The sequence below is a fragment of the Equus caballus genome, chromosome 25, assembly GCF_041296265.1.
Source record: "Equus caballus isolate H_3958 breed thoroughbred chromosome 25, TB-T2T, whole genome shotgun sequence".
NCBI classification, from domain to species: Eukaryota; Metazoa; Chordata; class Mammalia; order Perissodactyla; family Equidae; genus Equus; species Equus caballus.
Window position 1 is genome coordinate 26,440,874 of NC_091708.1, and position 23,154 is coordinate 26,464,027.

Consider the following 23,154-nt stretch of genomic DNA (forward strand, 5'->3'; position numbering starts at 1 on the left):
CTTTCAAACATAAAGTAGTTCACAGACTTCCTCTCATCAAGCAGGTCACATCTGTCATGGTTATTCCCAGATCAATTCAAGGGGTTCTGTAAGAAGCAACTGGATTTTGATGAAATTAAGAATTTATCCCAGCTAATATTGATGCCAAATGTCAGAGCTGAGGCTGGAACCCAGGGCCTCTGACTCCTGGTCTCATTTTTCCCTCTCCTGCCTTCGTCTGAGGACAGTGGGTGTGAGCTCCTGCGCAGCCTTCTCCCCTCTCGGACAGGCTCCGGCTGAAGGATGAAGGATGGAGCATGCGCTTCTTGCACGTGCCTCTTGGTATGTTTAGCAACATGGAACTGAAACTGGACAGCTCTTTCTCCAGCTGGGCTGTGAATGAAGCATCTCCTCGTTCAATTCCCTAGACCTGCAGGCGCGTCAAGGTGGCAGCACTTGGCCCTCGGAAGGTCCTTGGTGTGAGTTGGTCCCGGCACAGCCAGGTGAGTCCTCACACTTGTTCTGATGAGCCCTGCCAGGAAGACAGCGGCAAAGAGTTGGCTGGAGGCTGTTTGTATTAGCAAGGTCCCGGGAGTCTCCAGGAAGGTCTCACAGGTCTTCTCCAAATGCCAGGAGAGAAGGCTCTTGGGCCAGGGTCCATCTCTGCTCTTGTAATGCTCAGTGGCAACACTGGCAGAGGGCCCTCTCACAGGGCTTTTGGTGTCAAAATCAGGACGCCAGGGAGCTCCCTCCTCTCGGGGTCTGCAGGTCTCATTTCTGCTCCTCCTTGGGCCTCCTGGCCTCTACCTTTCTCATCTGTGCTCCTCTCTATATCTGTATAGTTTCCCTTCTCTCACGGGGGTTTGTGCTTTAACTTTTATTACAATACATGTCCAATATAGAAAAAGTAGGAAACTCAGATGAATATAAAAATTACTGAGCCTTCGGGACAATGCTATGCACTATTCCAGGGGCTCTGCCTGAACTTGATAACTTATCCCTGATGACAGCTCTAGGGGTGGGTCCTTTCATTGTATCATCTCTGTTTGACAGATGAGGGCACTAAGACACAGAGAGATCAACTCACTTGCCCAAGGTCGCAGGGCTAGGAAGTGACAGACGGGATTTGAACCAGGCAGCATGGGGCCAGAGTCCACATCCTAACCAACAGGCCGTACTGCCACCTCCCGGGAGAAAATAAACTCACCCCAAATCCTACACGCAGAGGTAACCACAGCCATATTTAAATGTATAGCCTTTCAGTGTCTTTTCTTTATAAGTATTTTAAATAGTTTTCATAAATTATTATCAAAGGCATCATCCTCTCTGGACTGTTTTCTAACCTACTCTTTCACTTAGCTTCCTATGTCAGAGTCTTCTACAGTCTTTTCTTCAAAATGAAAGTAGTCTTATTTTTTATCGTAAAAGGGATAAAGGAAATAACAAATTTATGTGTTTGCTTGAATCTGCATAAAATATCTCTGAAAGAACACACTAGACGCTTTGGACATGGGTCACTCCGCAGGGGGCCCGATGGAAGGCAGCCAGGGATGCGAGGGGGCCTAACATTTTGTGTTCTTGATTGTGACTGTGTGGAGGCATTATCTATTTCAAAAATAAGGAAGTTTTAAAAATGAAGTTGATTCATCCTCATTGCAAAAAAAAAAAATACAGAAAGGCATAAAATAGAAAATAAATTCATGTTTAAACTCAATACCCAGAGATAAAACTGTTGAGATTTTCGCTCTGTTTCTTCCAGATCTTCATCTATGAATGTAGAGACATATGTGCAGGTATATTTTTACCAAAACGGGACAATGCTGTATGGTCTGTTTTGTTCCCTGTGTTTTTCATTCGGGGTGAATCATGGACCACGTTCCATGCAGCCTCATTTTAAATATCTGCGTGTTACCAGTCATGTGAAGTCGGCCAGGTACCAAAAGACTCTCCCTGGATGAACTGAGAGAGTCCAGCATCTGGACACGCAGTGCTGGCTGACACAATCCCCATCACCCCAAATCTGGAATTTCAATTTGCCTGTGCAAGACCTTGAATAAGCAGCGTGCCGTGCTCCAGACCCTGTGGAGGTGTCATCTGGGATTGGACACTTACTCCCTAGGTGCAGATACCTCCTACCTGCCCCGCCCCGCCCCCCTAGCCTTTGTGCTCACCGCCACCAGAACAATGCCATTGAAAGCAGAGGACCTTGGTGGGAAGAACCAGCTGCGAGTCCAAAGACCTGGGGTCCCATCTGGGCTCTGCCACATGCTGTGTGATCCCTGCAAAGTCACTTTCCTTCTCTGTAGCTCAGAGGAAATAATCTCCATGCTGTCTATCTCATGGTGTTAATTTATTAGAAGACTCAGATGAAAAAATAATTGTGAAGGTAGTATGTAAAATATTGAGCACTGTATGCATACAAGGTTTTATTGGTAAATTCTGAATCCTAACTGGAGGTGTCAGGAAGAAAGGCAGATGTCAAAACCAGCTGGCCCAGCTTCTATCTGACGTTGGCTCGCGGGGCTCACACTCCCCTGGCGCGCTCTTCAAGATCTGCACGCTCGTCTTTAAAACCGAGGGTTGCAGAGATTAAGAGCACCAAGTGTTGGCGAGGATGTGGACCAGCTGAAACTCTGCTAACCCCCTGCACCATGAGTGGGAATGTGAGCGGGGACTTTTGTGGAAAAGAGGTGGTATTTACTAAAATTGGTCATGCGAATTACCCTGTGCCCAGAAAGGCCACTGCTAGCTTTATAATGAACACAAACACATGCACATGTTCACCAAACGACCTTTTTAGAATGTTCACAGCAGCACTATTGATAAGAGCCCCAAATTAGAAACTATCCAAATGCCCATCAGTGGTTTAAAGGATAAATTATAATGTTTTCACCCAATAGAATATTAGACAGCAATGAGAAGGAAGGATATTCAACTACATGCAACACTAGGAATCAATTCCACAAATGTGTTGAGCAAAAGCCTGACCAAAAATGAGGGTACACACTGTTTCACTTAAATCTATTGCTGCAGAGCGAACTATCCCAAAACTTGGCATCTTCAAACATCGGTTTCTTATTTTTCACGATTCTGTGGGGTAGCTGTGCAGTTTCTCTCCTGACTTCATCTGCGGCTGCGTTCAGCTGCAGGTCTGGCAGGGCTGGAAGGGCCATGGCGACCTTGTTCACCTGTGTGGTGGTGCTCAGTTTTTCTCCACGTGGCCCAGTCACCTCCCTGACACAGCGATCTCAGAGCGGCACTCCAAAGGGAGACAGTGAGGCTGCCAGCCTCTCAGGGCCTCGCCTCAGCACCAGCGGAGCGTTCATCCCTCTGCATTCTATCGGTCCAACCAAGTCAAAAGACCAGCACAGATCCGGGTGGAGAAACGATCCTACCTATCGGTGAGAAGTCACCTTGCAAAGGGTCACACGTAAAGGGGTGGGAGAAATTTAAGGCCATATCTTCCATCTACTACAATAGAGTATGATTCCATTTATATAAAGTAGAAAAGCAGACAAAACTGACATATGCTATTACAAATTCCTTGGCAGGTGGGCCTGGAGGGGAGGCGGAGGGAGACACCTGGGTTCCTGGGTGTTCTACGCTTTTTCATCTAGGTACTGGTTACTGCAGTGTGTTCAGTGGAGGAAAATTCAGCGAGCCGTGAACTTAAGATATCTGACATGGTTTATGATTGCTATAGTGGAATTAAAAGTTAAAAATACATACAGTGGCTTAAAAAGAATGAAGCGCCTTTCTCTCTCAGGTCACAGTTGATGAGGCTGTTGGAGCAGCTCAGCTCCTCGAGGTTATTTGGGGCCCCAGCTTCCTTCTCTCTTGCTGTTCCATCACCTTGTCCTCACCTGAACAGTCGAAGCTGCTCCTGGCAGTGTGCATTCCAGCTGGTGGGAATGGACTCAGAGGGGTAATCCCAGATGAACACGTTCCTTTCAAGCTAATAAGGTGGAAGTTACACACATCACTTCCACTCACAATCCAGAGACAAGCATTCATTCTCATGGCCATGCCTGGCTGGGAATGTAGTCTTAGCTGGGCAGCCTGTGCCAATTTCAGGAAATAACTAGCTGTCTGCCACATTTTCACTGATGAAGCTGTTTTTTTTAATAATTATGTTTTCAAAAGGCTACTCAGAAATAGCTATGTTCCTTTTTTCTCAGTGTTAAAAGATTAAAAACACCAACTAGGGGCCAGCTGGGTGGTGCAGTGGTTAAGTTCGCATGTTCTACTTCAGTGGCCTGGGGTTCACAGGTTCGGATCCCGGGTGCGGACATGGCACCGCTCATCAAGCCATGCTGTGGCAGGCATCCCATATATAAAGTAGAGGAAGATGGGCATGGATGTTAGCTCAGGGCCAATTTTCCTCAGCAAAAAGAGGAGGATTGGCAGTGGATGTCAGCTCATGGCTAATCTTCGTCAAAAAAAACAACCACCAAGTGACCTGAGTTCTATGCTTCAACTCCTGTGTCAAAATAAAGGCCATTAATAACCATCACTCATTTTCCTTAAATATATAAATATATTTAAATTATAAATCTATAAGTAAATATATACATTTCTTTAAATTTTAAATATATAATTGGCCAGATTCCAAGGGCTTATATACTTTCCTGGAAACGTCAACCATCTCTGGAAAATTCCTTTCTATGATTTTAGAGGGGCAGCCTCTAAAGTGAAGTGTTCACCGAGTGTTCAATGAAGGAATGAATGCGTTTTAGCAGCCTGTATTTTAGGTGCTGAGAATACCTGATTAAGGCATATAAGACTAAAAAATCCTATAAAAATGTATTAATCCATTTTCTACTTACAATGCACAGATAAGGAATTTTTACACCAAACACACATGTAGAGTTTAGGGCAACAACTTTATTGGTAATGGAACCTGCTAAGGGATCAGAGGCCTGTTTTCTCACGAGGATTCTCCCTCTCACAGCAGTCTGCTCCCTTCCTTGGGACCCCTCCTAACCCGCTCCCTTGGATTTTCTGACGTACTGCTGTCCTCCTTCTGGAAGGAAGGGTCGGCCGCAGCACTAAAGTTCAGGATACGTGAGGACTTTCCCTGAGGCGCCTTGTCTACTGCTCCCAGGCACTTGGCCAGGAGGATCTCCTTGGAGCCAAAAAGTTAACAAACTGGTCTAGAAAATACACAAACAATGTCATGGTCTATAAATCTCTATAACGAACTTTGTGACATCATGCAAAGGCAAAGGGGTGGGGAGGAAAATATCCTGGCTTTGAGTCAGGCAGACTCAGATTCAAATCCCTTCTCCCGCTTCCTACCTACGTGTGTGACCTCGGGCAAAGGACTGGATGTCCCTGGCCTCAGCCTCCTCATCCGTCAAATGGGAGGAAGAGCTGTACTGAGAAGAAACGGATTCAGCCGTCCGCAGGTGCCTGGTGAAGCAGCTTCCTCTGCCACCACCGCCCGTCCCTCCAGAGCTCAAAGATCCATGGCCGAAGGAATCAAAGGGAAGCTGAACAACGACTACAGGTTTAGAAAACAAGACCAAAGGAGAATGGGCGAAGGAACGGTAAACGTTTTGTGTGGAAAGGAGAGCGTTTAGTCCGCACAGAGGGCAGTCAACAACTGGCTGCCATTTGTAAGCTCCCACTACCTTGCTTGGCATTTGATAGTCACGTCCGGTCCTCAGAGCGGCCCTGTGAGGAACCTATGATTATGAGCTCCATATTATCAGTGAGGAAACTGAGACTTTATAACTTGCCCAAGCTCATCCAGCTAAGTGGAAAAGCGGAGATTCAAACTCAGGCCTGCCGCTGTGGCCTAGCTTAGGGTTCTCCTGCCCAGTCAGCAGAGACAGCGCACGGGAGCTGGCCCGAAAGAGGAGCAGGAGGGAGACAAGAAGCCTGTCTGCCCGGGTATCAGGGACAGGCAGGGCCCAGAGAAGACAAATGAAAATCCTTCTTTGGCTGGGATTCGTCAGGAGGGAACCTCCAGGCCTCAGCTGCCTTCCCGGTGGGCTCGCCTGAAGGGACGAGGGGCTCTCGTTTCGCTGGAGGAAGATGGGCTTGTGAGCACCAGGCTGGGGACTGACCCGGGGGCCACACAGGCAGACCCGGGCACCCTGCCCCTCCTCACCGAGGGGCTCAGCGGCGCCCAGGTGAGTCCATTCTCTATTTTTTCTTCTACGTTCTATTATTGCAGAGATTCCCTTTGCCTCACGCTGGCCATTCCCAAGAAAGGGTTTATATAAAACTATTAAAATGTACAAATGAAATTTTTTCGCCTCGATCTCGGCACTTCTCCATTTTCTCATCTGCAGAACAGGTCTGACGACTCCCACAACCCTGGACAAGGCCCTGTGGTTGTCAGGCGCTTCGAGCCATGCCAGGTCTTACTTTCACACGACCTCAGCACCATCCAGGCAGGCACCAGGAGCAGGCAGCCTGTGCCACCTCCCACTCTGTGGCTACTCCCAGTAGAAGCTGAGGCTTTGGCTTTCTTGCCCAACTGATTCTTTACGTTGCTGACTGGAGCTCCATCCCATGTCTGCAATCCGTTTCCTCTATGGGGCTGCACTATTCTCTCCCATCTAGATAATTGGGAGGCAACCAAAACAGAGTTTCTCTCCCTCCTGCATTTTTTTCTTTTGTGGAGTCCTGGAAAAGGTCAGATCAATGGACTCAGACTCAGACCCTGCGTGCTGACTCTCAGAGGCCTCTTTCTCTTATACCTACAGGTTATCAGTTTGAGCCAAAGACTTGTTTTTTTGAAGAGCAGTCCCAAAAGTTCACTAAAAATTGCATTTGGATTTAACTTAGATGAAAACTTTGTTTACCTCCATGTTTCTAAACTCTGCACACACCTGATTTTCAACCACTGGACTTAAATTGACTTCTGACACTGATATACCTTCCAAATGAACTGAAACAAAGAGCCTCAGCCCCATATCACCCTCCCCTCGAGGTCACACAGAAAAACAAAGCCACACTGAGAAAGGAGGGGCCGCAGTTTGCTATTGTCGGGTGAACGTCTCTTGGCCTCAGAATGCTGCCACTTCCCGCAGCTCCAGCCCTGGGCCGTGGTCCACTCTGAGTAAGTGAATTCCTCTGCTGAAACTCGCACACAACAAGGACCTGGTGTCGCCAACAGCCAGGGAAGTCAAAGGTCCCGATCCATCCAGAGACAAGGTGGAAAGGCAGGCTGGGGGAGAAAGGGCAACCAGCAGGTGAGGCCAAGAGTGCAACGTCTTTGTTAGAAATGCACGTAAAGAAAGCAAGTGCCACTCGGATCTCACTCAGATAAGAGGGGCACCGCATGCTTCAAGGAACGGGCCCCAGCGGGGAAGTCAGAACTTGGGTCAACCCTAAGACTCCAACCTCAGAGATGGCACAGGGACCTAACAGGATGTATACCACCTACAAGTGTGTTCAGACAATCAGGGCCTCACTTGCAAGGACAAGGTAAAAAGCTGCCCTCGTTACCTGCCCAGGAACAAAGCAGGGGCTGGGCAGAGCAAAGCAGATGAGGATACAGATCTGCAGTGCTGGCATCCCGGGGTCTCGCTCCCTTCAAGACAGAGGATAAGGGGGGAACTGAGGGACAGTCCGGGGCTTTCAGCTGCCAGTCTCCCTCCACCTGCATCTTGGAGGCTGCTCTTCCAAGAACCACGGGCGCACACCTGGCGGGCAGGGCCACACTGTCAGACCTGGTTCCCGCTGCTCTCAGGTTTATGATCACTGAATGTGAAACAGCCGCTCTCCCCACTGTCCACAACTGTCACACCTGGGCGGTTGGAGTGGGCAACCCCAGGTGACGGTAAGGCAGGGCTGTCCTGACTGTGGAAGTTTGGCTCGTGTGCCACTAGGCATGATCCTACATCTTTTCTCTGAAGGGACTACCCTGCTGGGGAGCTGAGTTTCTGGAGATTACTATAGAAGGGATCTGGTTTGAGGTTCTCTAAACTAATGCAATTCCTGTGTCTGGCAGAACCCTTTCTCCAGGACAGAACAGCATGTAGCCGGTGGGGTGCTGGTAAATCGGCTTTCTCGAGGAAAAAAACAACCACCTTTATTCATAGCATTTGCCAGTTTTCTTGGTGTAAATACTCCCACCACGACCGTATCAAATGTTCCTGAATATTTAACAATCGGCAGTAGGAGCTGTCTCCGGCACACCGCAGCATCGAGGACTCTGGGGAGCTGTGTCCCTAAGACAGCGTTTTCTCCGGGGCCTTCAAATGTCATGACCTTACTGCGATCTCAAGCCTCAGCTGCGGGGTCAGGACAGAGCAGGGTCTCTCTGAGGCTATCCTCACTCCACCTCACCCCCACCCAGAACTGAGGCTCTCATTTTAGTCCTTGAAAAATGAATTTCAAACTGGCAGTTCTTGTTCTCTTTTCCCGACAATCTCAGCATCACAAGTTAAAACCTGATGAGAAACTTCAGGTAGAAATAATATAAGAGCCAAATGCATTTGAGCTCTCAGGAATGACTCTGTACAACGTGATACCAGGGGTTATGTGGGGACGGCTTTTAAGCAGAGGTGGAACAGACCTTCTGGCATCGTGCTGTCATCTCTTAACCAGCAGGGGACTAGACAGTGGTGGGACATGGGTGGCTCTCTACATGCTGAGCAATGGAACGAAGGCGTTTTAAGGAAGCCTTTAGGACTTCACGTATCTCAGAGATGCACTAACAGCAGGCGCTTACCTCCAGTATCTCGGTTCCAAATCTTCACCCTGCAGTCATGTGATGAGGTAGCAACAACAGGCATCAAGGCCAGTGCTCTTGGTAGAAAGACACAGGATGCAACAGTCTGGAAGTGCCCCTTATACTCGCATATTCTGTCCCGTGTCTGCCTTAGGTCCCACAACTGCAAAGTAATGTCATAGATAGGCTAGCTCATGCATACGTATCTCTCTAGCTTCATACATGCTTCCTTCACTGACATCCATCTCCCACCCTCTCAGGATCCTCTTACTCCCTCCGCTTACCTACTCATGTAGCAACCCCTTATCTCCATCCATCCCACCCACAACCATCCATCCATCCCGTGATTATTTTAAGCGTCAACTATGTCTCAAACGACCCTGGTTAAGGAAGTGCCAGAAGGGTTGTTGCCTTCCTCCGTAACACCATGGTTAGGGAAGTGAAAGTTCCAAGTCCTCCAGCATGCTGGGACAGTCTGGGGTTGCCGACTTTCTACAACAGCTCAAGAGCTGCCCTATATCAGCCTCTTGGCGTCTGTGGGTCCTGTGGGGTCCTTCTCACAAGTACACACAGGCGCAGACCTCCTGGTTTACTGCCTAGACGCTGCACTTTGCTATATGAAGACCAGAGTCCACAACACGGGAGGCATTAGTCCCACTAGTCCCACTCATGTCGACACAGATCAGACCACACCTGGCGAATAACGTTCAGGGAGGAGAGCAAACTGAACTGTGTCCAAAAACTAACGAAATCTCTGGAGACCGTGTCATCCAAGGGACAGCGGTAGGAGCTGGAAATGCTTAGCTTGGAGAAGAGACGCTACATCAACAGCCTGGGACTCAACACCTCAACCTACCACTTACTAGCGCTGTGGTCTTGTGCTAGAGATTGCAACTTGCCGTGCCTCCATTTTCTCATGGTAAAATAGGAATTATAATAGTACTTAACTCACGAGGTTTTTTTTTTAGGACTTTTTTTTTTTTTTGAGGAAGATTAGCTCTGAGCTAATACCTGCTGCCAATCCTCCTCTTTTTGCTGAGGAAGACTGGCCCTGGGCTAACATCTGTGCCCATCTTCCTCTACTTTATATGTGGGACGCCTTCCACAGCATGGCCTGACAAGCGGTGTGTAGGTCCACACCCAGGATCCAAACCAGCAAACCCCGGGCCGCCAAAGCAGAATGTACGAACTTAACCGCTGTGCCACCGGGCCAGCCCCACGAGGTTGTTTTAAGGATTAAATGAGATAATGCATGTAATGTGCTCACACCAGTGCCCAGCACATAATAAATGTTTGACAAAATAGGAATTGTAAATTGTTCAATTTGGATACTAGATAACCCTTTTAATGGACACTGTTCACCTAGGAATAGTTGGGGCTGGCCCTTGACAAACACTGGAGCTTCAAACTTCCTAAAGAGCTTGACCCTCCTTGACTGTGACCACTTGACCAATGGGAATACAACTGGTTCCTCCAACAGTCCCTCTCCTTTCTAAGCTTTGCTGGGAGTGGGGACATTAGCAGGCCGGTTCTGTGTGTAGCACTTTCCTATCTTTTTTAAAAAAATTTGTTATTATTATTATTATTATTGGTGAGGAAGATTCGCCCTGAGCTAAGATCTGTGCCAATCTTCCTCTATTTTGTATGTGGGTCTCCACCACATCATGGCTGCTGACGAGTGGTGTAGGGCCACGCCCAAGTGGAGTGCACCAAACTTAACTGCTAGGCCACAGGGCTGGCCCCTAGCACCTTCCTATCTTGACTTCATCCCATTCCTCTTTTCTACGATCAGAGAGCCCTAGGCTAATGGATGTTTCTTGAGAGAAGCTTCTGGAATACAAAGGATCACTTACAACATGCACTTGTGATAGGCCTGAGCCATCAGGAGAGCCTGCCTGTACAGCCCAGGACAGACCTGAGGCCAGAGCAAGTCAGACGCTTGTCCGTAACCAGACCCCTGGATCCCACACTGTCTCTTACCGTGGCTTCACAGCCCTCCCCTCCAAAGCCACTGCTGCAGGAGATGCACATGTGTCCATCCTCACTGGCCTCGCAGTAGGTCTGGATATGCTGCTTTGTGGGAAACTGATGAGCTACCTGCAGCCCCCGACTGTCCCATAATCTGAAAGACATTACAGCAGGAGGTGAGTTTGTAGTAAACGTGTCTGAAATACACCTGTAATAGCCAGCTAACATAAAAGTCTGGGCTCTTTGCTGCTTCAGCCAGTCAGAATGGAACGTCGTGATTTACCTAAAAACAGCAACATGAACCAGATCAATCTCAGAGACTCCAAAGCTGGCAGGAAATAGCCAAATTGAATGACACTTGAGTTCTTTCTATTTTGAGATCTAGTTAACAGGAATTTAGAGCAAGCATCTTAATTGTGCAAGTTAATTTGTTAATTTGGTCCTTTGGGATACTGCTTTCAACGGACAAAAGGATATTTTTATGCTTATGACTTAATTTTTTTTTTTAAAGATACTTATTATGATACAAAAAAGCAGTCACCATTCTAGATGCAAAAGATTTAAAGTACTTCTCTCTCTCTCTCTCTCTTTCTTTCTTTCTTTGTGTGTGTGTGTGTGTGTGTGTGTGTGTGTTTTGAGGAAGATTAGCCCTGAGCTAACATCTGCTACTAATCTTCCTCTTTTTGCTGAGGAAGACTGGCCCTGAGCTAACATCTGTGCCCATCTTCCTCTACTTTATGTGTGGGATGCCTGCCACAGCATGGCTTGCCAAGTGGTGCCATGTCCACACCTGGGATCCGAACCGGCAAACCCCGGGCCACCAAAGCAGAACGTGTGAACTTAACCACTGAGCCACCAGGCTGGCCCCATTCCTACCATTTTCTAAGTAGAATCTCTTCTGAGATCCAAAGCTTCTAGTCATGCTTCTAGCCTAAGAATGAATGACTTATTTGACGCCTGTGATGGTGATTCTGACCTGCTTCCCCAGGGAGGGCTTCCCTGAGGGCTGGGTGAGTGACCACATCAGCTGAGCAGGGGTAGCCCGCAGAGCCAGGTGGCTTGAAGGGATGGGACGAGCAGGTTACTGATCCTGGGGTTCATCTGAACAGGTTCACACAGCGGGGGCAGGCAGAAGCGGCTGCTTCAAAACCATCCAGAACAGGGGCTTTTTCCTGGCCTGACCTCCTGGCATTCACCCTCCACCCAGACAACCCAGAGGGCCAGATCAGAGAGGCCACAGCCCCGGCGAGGGGCAGAGGGCAGAAGGGCACCGGCACACAGAGGAGCAGAGTGGGAAGGGAGTCAGGGAAGCATGGGAGCCACAAACCTTCACCAGAAACACCTTCCCTGCCGCGCAGTTAGCCCACCTGATGGTTTTATCTTCAGAAGTCTGTAGGACATATGGTTCTCTGGGGACCCAGCACAGGTGAGTGACCTGGAAGAAGCAAAGCTGTCCAAACTTCTCCACACCAAGTCCCTGCTCTGCTGTAATTCCTGTAAACTGCGCTACATGGAGTCTCTGCACCGCTTCTCAGGGACGCTGACCTAGCACACTGGGTGGAGATGCCCAGCACTCAGGCTCTGCTTGCGTCTCCCAGGTTCGCAGCAGCAATGGCAGCAGCCGGGCCAGCTGTGAGTCCCAAAGTGCACGCAGGCACTCTTAGCGTGTCTGAAACCCAAACGCGTGCTGCAGAACCGGTGCCTGATGGCAGCTAAGGAGAACAGCCCTGTTCTAAAGTGGGACCACTGGAACCCTAGCCTGAGGCCTCATAGGGTGCAGGGAGAGTGTTCCTGTTTCTCTGTAGCCCAGCAGCCCCCTGCTGGACAGGCAGGAAACAGTTTTCAAAACCACGCAAGGTAGGAGGATTTTCTTCCAGCAACTTCCACAAGTACGGAGGGCACAGGGCAAGCACATCTTGCCACTGACAGCTGTGTCCAAAATTGGCAACGATGACTATGACTGACATTTGATGACCACCATGTCAGGAGATGTCATTCTCCCCATTTATAAATGAAGATACTGAGACTTTAAGTAACTTTCTTGGAGCAACACAGCTAGAAAGTGATGCAGCCAGGATTTGAACCCAGGTATGACTGACCCCGGAAGCTGTGGAGTTTATATACCAGTCCTCGACAGAAAACACTGGTCTTCATAAACAGAGAGAATGCTACAGAAAGCCAAAGGTAATACCCACTTCTCCACACAACGTTACATACACAGAACACAGAGCATAAGCTGTGAGCTCCTGCAGGACAGCAACTGTGTCCTGGGTCACTAACCCCGCTCCTAGTACAGTGTCTGGCCCACAGAAGAAATGGGATAACTATGTTTTGGAGGAATAAATGAGGAGACCATTTAAAATTCCAATATAAACTAGTGGAGTCATTCTCTGGAGCAGAGACCTTAAGAGATCATCTACTCCAACACCCCCGAGAGGCCAGGGTCCGACAGAGGGCTGGGGGGAGCCGTCATTAGGACCCAAGCCTCTATGCCTGGTTGTGGGTCTCCGGATCTCACTCCCAGGCCCTTTCCCTCACCCCACGCTCCCTTCTGCTGCCCAGCTCTGTACCAAGTTTGAGTTCCTACCAGGTTCCTGGAGACAGCAGCTCTCTCCACACACTGTCCAGTCCCCACATCCCACAGAAGCAGGCTGTTGTCCCGGGAGCCAGTGCACAGCTGTGACGAGTCTTTAGAAACAATGGGAAGAAGACAGTCCGTGAGAAGGACCTGGAACAGGGCTTTTCAGAAAGGACAGCGGCGTTGGGAAGAGATCCACTTTACTTTACCTGGACTCACAGCCACTCCAGTGACCACCATGGCATGGCCAGAGAAGTGCTGCCTCGGTTGCACGGAGCCGTGCAAGTCCCACATCATGACCGTCCTGTCACGAGAGGCGCTGAAGAACTGGTCTGATTTGTGAACACAGGATACCTGCTCAGGAAGAAAACTCTGGTGTGCTTGTTTGATGGGACTTTAAAATGGGAAAAGGACTGGGGATAAGTGTGTTAGAGCCCAGTGTTCTCTCAGTCTGGTTCAAAATGCCCCGTATCCGGCACGGAAATACCACACTGTGTGCTGTGGCACTGTGGCTGATGCCTAGTTTCATTACGATGGAGTTTGCTCCTTAATTTGTGGGTCATTTAGCTGGACTTCAGAGAGGAGAGTTAAATAAATTGGCCTTCTCCATCAATTTTCCTGGAAGCTCACTCTACTCTGTAATGCTAACAAATTAATTTTTATTTAACTGTTATTGGCTTTTTAAAAATTTCCCTGACTAGAAGGTTCCAGAGCATAGAGATTCCATCACTTTTCTAGCTATAGTAGACACACAGGAGGCCTTCAATGCATATCCCTGTTAAATCAGGACAGGTCAGGGAGACCATCTGAGCTGTTACAGGCTTAACAAACGAAAATCTGTGTCCAATCCACCTGTAACAGCAGCCAAGCGAGTGGCTTGCTCTGCTTTCCCTGGGGGAGAGCTTCACAGCCTCAAAAGAAGCCCGTGCACTTTTCCTTAAGACGGAACATCCAACCACTCTTGCCATCTAGAGCTGTCAGATATTCCTTTACTCAGTTCCCAGTTCCCTCCATGATAACAATCGTTTGACAATTACCTTGGTGACCTCACGTTCGTGTCCTTTGAACCTTTTCACCACATTTCCAGTTTTCCAATTATAGGCCACAACTGTCTGCAGAGAGTCAGTCAGATATTTTAGTTTAACTGAATTTTCATTTACGTGAAACAAGCAGCCTTTATTTCATTCTCCGCCTAGTTTCTCCCTCTTCACCAAGGGGCCTGCCTCAAGCACTAGGGTTTAATGTTGTGTCTCTCCTCACAAACCACGACTTCGAGTTTCTTTTCTTTCCTCCTGAGCATTCCTGTCTCTCCCGGAGACCCTGGCCACTCCTCCGAGCCTCACTGATGGCTTTGGGTTAACACTCCCCGGAGGGAATTGATTTGGGTCGAGATTCCTGTTGTAGATGCTGAAGGAGCATTCTACGTGAGATAGGATTTTTTTCTGCCTAACTGGATCGTATTTTTATTTTAGTTTTTCTTTTTAATTTACCATGTTAATTGCTTTTAGAAGCACAGTTCAGTAGTGTTAGGTATAGTCACATTGTTGTGAAAAAATCGCACTTTTTAAAAATTTCCAAAAACCTCATCCATAGTTCCATCTGCCAGAGAATCATTGCTAAAATTTTCTATCCTTTTTCCGGGTATACACGTTAATATTTTGTCGTAAGCATTTCTCTCCCTAACAGGATTTCTCGAGGCCAGTCACTGCAGTCCAGTGCTGGAGGGTAAGGAGCATGGGACACACGTCCCAGCCAAATCTCAGTTTCTTAATCTGCAAATGAAGAGGATAATCCTTGGCCCGTCCGCCCCTCCGAGGGGAGGACCGAAGAAATAACATTTCCTACATCTAAGACGATAGAGGTTTTAAGACAAAATACTGCCGATTAAAGTATGAAACCATGCCTTATCTCCAATTTTTAGATGCGCACTGATTTCAGAGGTGTTAAAATGTGAAAACACGTGCATCTTAGAGTCAGTGAAATATAGTGGGAAATGGAATCTGAAGATTCTAAAAGGCTACTGAAAATGAGAGGCATTATTTACTACACAAGAACCAACATTTCTGCTGCCAATATCCTAGCCGTGAGTGTGACAATAGATCCAAATATGAGGGAGAGAGCGCAACCAGATTCAAAGCGGCAGTGGGAGGAAGGACAAAACAGAGAAAAGAGGACTCAGGACACACACCAATGTAGAGATTTTGGCAAAAGAGCAGCATAAAAGAGACTAGAAGGCTCCTTTTGATGATGAATAACTCCGGTGTCTGTGTGTAGATGTAAACATGGGTTGGCTGGAATAACAATTCTTGCCATTTATAAAAAGCGTCTGGCACAGTGCGAAGCGTCTTACCATTTAATCCTTATAACTCTCCTGTGAGATTGGCATTATTATCCCCATTTAATAGATAAAGAGACTGAAGCTCAAGAAAACTAAAAGATTTTCCCACAGTAACAGGAAGAGGCAGAGCAGAGATTTGAACCCTGTCTCTCTAACTCTAAAGCTCCTATTTTCATTCTACTCCACACTGCTGCCAGAAATGCAAAGCCAGCCCCTCCTTTCCAAACATCTTCCCTTCTCGGCAGTAAGTTGGTCCCATGGGAAGCACTGCAAACCCCACCTTATCTTTTCCTCCGGAGACACAAAGGTCTGAGTTCAGAGCAGCAACAACAGAGACGGTATCCACGTGAGCTGGGCTATACTCTTGAAAAGCGTTAGTTTGAGTTCTCTCTTCTATAATTCCATCAGGCCTGCTAAAGAGAGGATGGAAGTGAGAGGCCCAATGGTATGGGAGTGCACAGTGGAGCGAGGGGAAGACGAGTGTGAGCCACAGGAGCAATTCAGGCCAGGCTGAGAAAGACGGAAAAGGTTAGAGAAAGGAGACACACTGACATTGCCAGAAATGGTATTATTAACTCTGAAAATGCTCAGAATGACTGAACGATTGGAATCTGATAAAGAGGAATCCTGAAGCCAAGAAGCCAGGAGTCTTTGCTCACACTAGAGCTTGTCCCAAAGACGCCGGGCCCCCTGTGTGGCTGCAGATGCTAGTGATAAGCTGTTTCTGATCCTAAAGAAAACAGAGCAAATGGACCATTCAGGGAAGGTCAACACTTGCCCCGGGCCTCCTCTTTCTTCCGGGGAGAATTTTGACGGGGCATGACAAGACTTGGGATCCCAGGGCAGGACTGCTGTACCTGTATTTATAAGTGCTGTGTCTGAGTTTGCTCTGCAGTTTCCCCATCGCGGCCCAGAGCCTACAGGAAGCCTTCTGAGGAGGGGCTGGTGTCGGACGGCTCCTGGGCAGCAGCATCCCTTCTGGCTGCTGGAAGTAGTGCTCGCTGGTCAGTAAGAAGAAAGATGCGTCCTGTGAACTTTGTTAGGCACAGTCCTGGTAGCATGATTACGTAAAGATAACTCTTCTCTGAGAAAGACTGATAAATCATAATTTGCTTTTCCTCCTTTCCCTACCTCACTCTTAGGGCCCTGGGAATGCACCCGATAATAAAGCATTAGCAAAAACAAAACCAAAACTAATTAAAAAAATACTAAGAGGCTCCTCGACAAGCTAAACATAGAATTACTATATGATCCAGCAATTCTACTCCTGGGCATATAGCCAAAAGAACTGAAAACAGGCATTTAAACCAAAATTTACACGTGCATGTTCATGGCAGTGCTGTTCACAAAAGCCAAGAGGGGAAAACCACCCAAACACCCATCAATGGATGAACGAATAAACAAAATGTGGTCTAGCCACACAACAGAATATTATTCAGCCATAAAAAGGAATGAAGTACTGACACATAACATAGATGAACCTTGAAAACATGATACTAAGTGAAAGAAGCTAGACACAAAAGGCCACATATTGTATGATTCCATTTATAAGAAATATCCATAGTCAGTAAATCTATAGAGACAGAAAGCAGATTAGTGGTTGGGGACACAGGGGAATAGGGAGTGGCAACTTAACAGGTACAGAGTTTCCTTTTGGGGTAACGAACATGTTCTGGAACTAGACAGTGCTGCTGGTTGCATTAACACCGTCTATGTACTAAATGTCACTAATAATAAATTTTACATTATGTGTATTCTACCACAATAAAATAAATACTAAGAGTGTGTGTTTGAAAATAAAAAATAATTTACACTGGTGAAGCTTCTTGAAAAAGAGCCTTAGTTATTCTAAAAGTTTTTTCTTTTTTTTTTCAAAGATTGGTACCTGAGCTAACAACTGTTGCCAGTCTTCTTTTTTTTTTTCCTGCTTTATCTCCCCAAATCCCCCCCGGCCATAGTTGTATATCCTAGTTGCAGGTCCTTCTAGTTGTGGCACGTGGGACGTCGCCTCAACGTGGCCTGACGAGCGGTGCCATGTCCACGCCCAGGATCCGAACCGGCGAAACCCTGGGCTGCCGCAGTGGAGCACGTGAACTTAACCACTCGGCCACAGGGCCAGCCCCTATTCTAGAAGTTTACAACCTTCCTAGCTTGCTGGACTGTTTTAAGATAATTTCACTGTGACATTTCTCTAATCAGTGTGCCAGGGTCATGGGGTTACTCTGTAGGGAGAATGAGATACGAGAGATAATGAGACAACTTAGATAATGACGTAGACCAGCAGTTCTCAAAGCGTGATCTGAGGACCACTGGGACTCCTCAGACCTTTCAGGGAATCTGTGAGGTCCTCCTTTTTCCAACTATGACTCTCTGGGAGACCTAATTTTCTTCTTACACTTTAACCCAAACAACACTCTGCAATGGACTGCATGCAGAAACAGATATGAGAATCCAAATGTCTTCTGTTTAAGCCAAACATTAGAGTTTTTGCAAATATGTAAACAATACCACCCTTTTCCAATCAAATTTTTTTGTGTTTTGGAAAGTATATTTATTTTTCATAAAACTTATTTATGTTAACATGCAACAAGTTTATTATTATTATTTTTAAATGATTAATAAGTAAGTATTTTTTTAAAAGTTCTCAGTCTTAATGTCAACAGGAGGTGGCACAGCAGAACCCAATCTATAACCTACACAAACAAAAGCTCTTTCAGGTCCCCAACAATTTTTAAGAGTGAAAAGGAGTCCTGAGCCCAAAAAGTCTGAGAACCACTGACCTAGAACTCAAATAATGTCATTAGCAGATGATATATTAGGAAAAAAAAGAATTATTACATGTTTTCCAGATTGACTTGCATCATCCCCAACAACTAACAAAGTAGAACTGGAAAGAAACAGAGATGCTCATCCATACACTAAGTCAGGAAATACCTCCTAAGCACCTAACTCATGCAGGTCCTACACTGGTTGCTGGCGAAACAGAGGAGAAAAAAGAGAGAGAAACCGGAAGATGTGACCAGCGTGGACATCTGCTGAGACTGAAGGTAGGGGCTAGTCTCAGCTACTCTGGGTCATGTGTCCTCTGCAACTAGCTGTTCCCTGAGACGCCAGAGGGCACAGGAAAGTAACTGGGGAGGTGGGAGCACCAGTCCCCATCTCTTCTGGGGCTCTGCTTCAAGTTCCAGGAGATGAGTTTCTTACGGGCACGGCGAGCCTAGCTCTAGGAAGAACAGTCTACAGGGAGAACAGCAGCTAAAACTCACAAGCTGTCCTCCATCATCTCAGTACCCTTAAGAAAATATCCAGAAGTTCAACCTACGTTTTGAGAAGCTGCCAGAATTGACCTCCTGACAAGAATAGATAACCAGTACAGAAGCACACCACAACGGAAAGGACACCGGCTGGCATCAGGAGCCTGGGTTCTAGCCCCAGCTCTGTCTCAGCTCACTGTGTGTCCTTGAGTTCCTCCCCTCCCCACTCTGCGCCTCAGCCTCCCCGTCTGTAAAATCGGGACACCAGACTTGATGATTTTAACCAGACTATATGCTCCCTTAGAGGAAGGACTCTGTCATAATCATCGTTGTACCTCAAACGGCTTGCACAGTGTGACAAAAACATTCATTGTCCAGTAGTGAATCTAAGGTCACTTCCAGCTCAGCTATTCTAGGATTCTCTATAATAAGCACAAGATGTGCTGGCAGGAAAAATTCCAGGATAGTTTTCAAAAAGCTTGGGATGTTGTATTGTTTGTAGATAGAGAGACGTGCCCGGCTTCCTGTGTGCCAGCCTACCCCATTTTTCAACACTGTCATCAAACTAAGGACAGGTGCCATCCACAGATCTAGGTCACTGGAAACTGCAGATGCTATAAATGGACTGGCTCTGCTTGAAACTGATTGGATCTTAGCTGGCATCTTCAGAGAGCCATCCTTGCCATCTGAAGAGTATTCAAGGGACATTCTAAGGAAAAGATGACTTTTAGAATTACTTACCCCAAACCAATAGGACCTTCTTGGTGAACTGCCGTATTCAATGCTTTGTAATGTTTATCCTTTGGAAAAGAGTTCAGGTAGCCACTTCCTAATCTCTGTAATTAGTGAAAAGACGCTTAAATTAATCTCTTCTCTGTCTAAGCATATGTTTGCCCTGAAAGGAAATTTAAAAAGTAAATAAGGACCTTGTTAATTAAAGACATTGTTAAGTGTAGTTTTCCCAAACAAAGAGATATCTTACAAAATTCCAAGATTTTATCACTCTCACATTTCAATAGTTAGGGAAAGTAAACCATAATGTTAATTATATGTCTATTTTTAAAAATGCAAAATAGGATATATTTAAATGCATCAGTAAACATTTTTATTTTACTCATAGTACTTCCATTCAAAAATGTTTAGAGGTGACCACTTACTTTAGAGCTTACTGTTTCTGTCACAAAGGCAAATTCTGTTTAAAATAATACTTTGATAAGTATGAATCATAGAATTTGAGATGGAAGACCTTTTCAAAATGATCACATACAAACTCTTTATTTAAAGATCTGGAGAATGATGGCAGAAACATTATCTACTCAAAATTATAACTAGGTAGACCTCTTGACTTCTAGTCCAGAATTTCCATTGTAAACGTCCACAAAGAAGATGTTTTATTGCATTTTAACAACTCTATTTTAAGAATTCAAATAAATATATTCTAATTATCCATCGATAGTATAATGTTCTAAGAAGCGGCTCTTATTCTAAGAGCAGCACAGAACAGTCAGAATAACATCTGATCAAGTGTGTTAGCATTGGAATTAAGACCAGGTCTGCATCACAGTTCTACTGGGGCCAGTGGGGAACTTGTTGAAGCTCTCTGTCTCCTTTGTGTAAAATGGGATAATCTCTCTATCACTGGGCTTCTGGGAAGATTAAAAATAGCACTTAAGAGGTGACACTGTCTTAACTGCTTCATATTTATTAACTCATTTAATCTACTCCACACGCCTCCAAGATAGATACTGTTACTAGCCTCATTTTTGCAAGTGAGAAAAGCGAGGTACAGAGATGTTAAATAACTTGCCCAAGTTCACAAATAAGTGGCAGAGCTGAAACTTGAATCCAGGCAGTCTGACTCCAGAGGCCTTGCTCTTGCCCAGCAAACCGTCCTGCATCTCTACACAAGTAGCATAGAAAGCCCTCCGTTCACCCTGGCACACTGTCGTTAGTAAAAGACGGCTACTAGCATGATTGCTAGACTAACAGTGATAGCAATACCGAGACAAGCAATTTCACCCCTATTACTACTACTTTTAATACATACATATTAAACATACATAATAAATACACTCAGAGAACATATACACATGGATAAATGAGGCTGGAGGATATTAAACTGAAGCCACTTATGTCCCCTCACCAGAGTGACTGACCACACTAAGCCTAAAAATTTACTACATTATATAGCAAGACAATTTAAAATCTCAAGAACAAAGTATATGTACCTGTATAATGTCTACATCGTTGTAACTTATTATGAGTAGAAAGTCTCATAACGAATCTAAGAAATAAAAATACTATTCAGGGACAGCCCCAGTGGCCTAGTGATTAAGTTTGGTGAGCTCTACTTCAGTGGCCTGGGTTCAGTTCCCAGGGGCATACTTATACCACTTGTCTGTCAGTGGCCATGCTGTGGCAGAGGCTCACATACAAAAAGAGGAAGACTGACAGCTGATGTTAGCTTGGGGCAAATCTTCCTCAGGGAAAAAAAAAACACCAAAAAACTATTCAGTTATCTTCCATGGTTTATATTGTAAACACGTAATATACTTGAGAGGAGGAATAGTGTCTTGTTCGTTTTTGTATCTGTGCTTTAAGCATAGTCTGGGAGAGTGGATGCAAGGAAAACACCTGTTGAATGAATGAATGGCATACTGAGGTGAAGAGTCTGCTTGGCAAGATGCTTTGTAAGGACCTAACAATACAAGGGTCCTTGAAAAATGCCTGACAATAAAGCCTTCAGGAAACAGTTAACTAGCTCCGTCCCGGATTTCAGGCCTGGAAGGGCTGCGGAGGACTTGGGAAAGCTATAAACCCAATTCTGGCTCTGGATGTCCTTGTTAGTTCCAGATGGAACCAGGCCTAAATCTGAATCCCAGGATCCATTTCTGCCCCAATCTGCTTTCCAAAGACCTTGAGATGCCCAATGGCCACCCTACACATAACTCAGAGGATCCTCTTTTAACTCTCCAGTGCAATATTCCTTGATAGACTCCAGCATATATCCAACTGTTATTCTCCATGAAGAAACGGGGACTCAGAGGGCTGTGACTTGCTAAAGGTCACGCAGGGGCAGAACTGCGGAACTGGGCCTTATTTCCCTGGACTCTTGGTCCACTGTTCATGTAAGTGCTGATCTCCTATCTTCCTCCCTCTCCCCAGATCTCCCTCTGCACACATCTACCCTACACTCTGGGAGACCGAGGCATCTAACCCAAACGACAAACAGAAAATCACCATGGCAGCGCCTGGGAGATGGTCCTATTCAACCCTGTCATGGAGCAGAAAGGGGAAACTGAGGCCCAGAGAATAAGAGGGTCTTACTCAGAGTCACTCAGGGAGTCAGTACGAGGCCAGCCCTCCCCTCCTCCAAGTTTGGGGGACAAACTGTACAGTTCTTCCTTTCTGGCTCTTCAAATCACAAATACCCCTTGTCCAGTCCACGCGGCAGGCCAAAGCTTATTTTGGATGGGAGGGAGGTGATGGGGGACGCCCAAGGCGGGAATCTAGCGCCACCCAACCCGAGGTGGGCCCTGGGAACTCCCTCCTCGCTTCGGCCAGGTGGGCGGCTGCGGCCCGGGGCTCTAGGGCCTTCCCCGCCCGCCTTCTGAGGCCCTCCTCTCCCTTGGGCTCCATACCCATAGGCTGGATGGCCCGGCCGCGAGCGGAGGCAGGAGGGGCGCCGAGCCGGCGGGCATCTGCAGCTCGCACGCTCCACAGCCTCCAGCGCCTCCGCCCCTAGAAACGAGGCGCGCGTCGCTAGGGCGAGAGTCCCGGCGAAAAGCCTCCGGGCGCGCTCGCCGGCTGCCGGCCCGCGGTTCCGCTGGCCTGACGTCCCCCAGGGGCCGCGCCTTGAGTGCCCCGCCTTGCTTTCTTCCCGTAACAGTGCGTTGATGAGGTTCCAGAGATGAGGATGGGTGTGCCCCAGACCACCCTGCCAGAGAATCTATATAATGCAAGAAAAGTGGATACCACTGTAATAGTCCCAGAGCAAGCACTTAATGTCATTTTTTTAATGTCGTCTTTTAAATCATTATTTGCCAGCATAAAGAGGTTGCTTTATTTCTTTTGAGTTTTCCCTGGAAATTCTACCCAGGCAGACAGTCCTTCTTTGGACGCTTCCCCAGGTCCTCCACTCATCTATTCCTTTCATCCTTTCTTTCATCAAACCCAACAGCCCAGCACCATGGCAAAGAAACCCTCAGTACCTTCTTGAGATCCAATGGGAAGACAGCTCTGGAAACGAACAGCAGCTACAAGACGAAGTTTTTTCAGCTGCACTTGCATTGCTTCCAGACTAGAGTCTGTTCGTCTCTTTATTCTAGTGCACAGCACAGAGCTGGGT

At 46.8% G+C, this 23,154-nt stretch overlaps 1 protein-coding gene across 17 annotated transcripts; it reads right to left on the reverse strand.

Annotated features, from left to right (window-relative positions):
- Positions 1-4,843: 4,843 nt before the first annotated feature.
- Positions 4,844-22,749, reverse strand: WDR31 (WD repeat domain 31). 17 transcript variants are annotated; one of them, XM_070251135.1, is made up of 12 exons: positions 22,448-22,595; positions 21,035-21,090; positions 19,548-19,642; positions 16,410-16,553; positions 15,833-15,965; positions 14,252-14,326; positions 13,424-13,568; positions 13,224-13,324; positions 12,004-12,071; positions 10,649-10,790; positions 8,669-8,831; positions 4,844-7,159 (listed from the first exon to the last, which is right to left on the reverse strand). In XM_070251135.1, the coding sequence occupies exons 4-12, from the start codon at positions 16,523-16,525 to the stop codon at positions 6,999-7,001; spliced, it is 1,104 nt and encodes a 367-aa protein (XP_070107236.1). In that variant the 5' UTR covers positions 16,526-16,553; positions 19,548-19,642; positions 21,035-21,090; positions 22,448-22,595; the 3' UTR covers positions 4,844-6,998. The 17 variants fall into 17 exon arrangements, with proteins under 17 accessions (XP_070107236.1, XP_070107239.1, XP_070107234.1 ...); XM_070251138.1 differs by having other exon boundaries at positions 15,833-15,962; positions 22,448-22,567; XM_070251133.1 differs by having other exon boundaries at positions 12,004-12,086; positions 22,448-22,543.
- Between the last annotated feature and the right edge of the window lie 405 nt (positions 22,750-23,154).

Excerpts from the sequence above, each read along its gene's own strand:
- WDR31 (XM_023628682.2), bottom strand. The coding sequence starts at position 22,507 with ATGCCCGCCGGCTCGGCGCCCCTCCTGCCTCCGCTCGCGGCCGGGCCA. Across the intron at positions 10,791-12,003 it reads TCTGAAGATAAAACCATCAG|ATTATGGGACAGTCGGGGGC; the intron begins GTGGGCTAACTG and ends AATGTCTTTCAG. Across the intron at positions 8,832-10,648 it reads GGGAGGGCTGTGAAGCCACG|TTGTGGGACCTAAGGCAGAC; the intron begins GTAAGAGACAGT and ends ATTACTTTGCAG.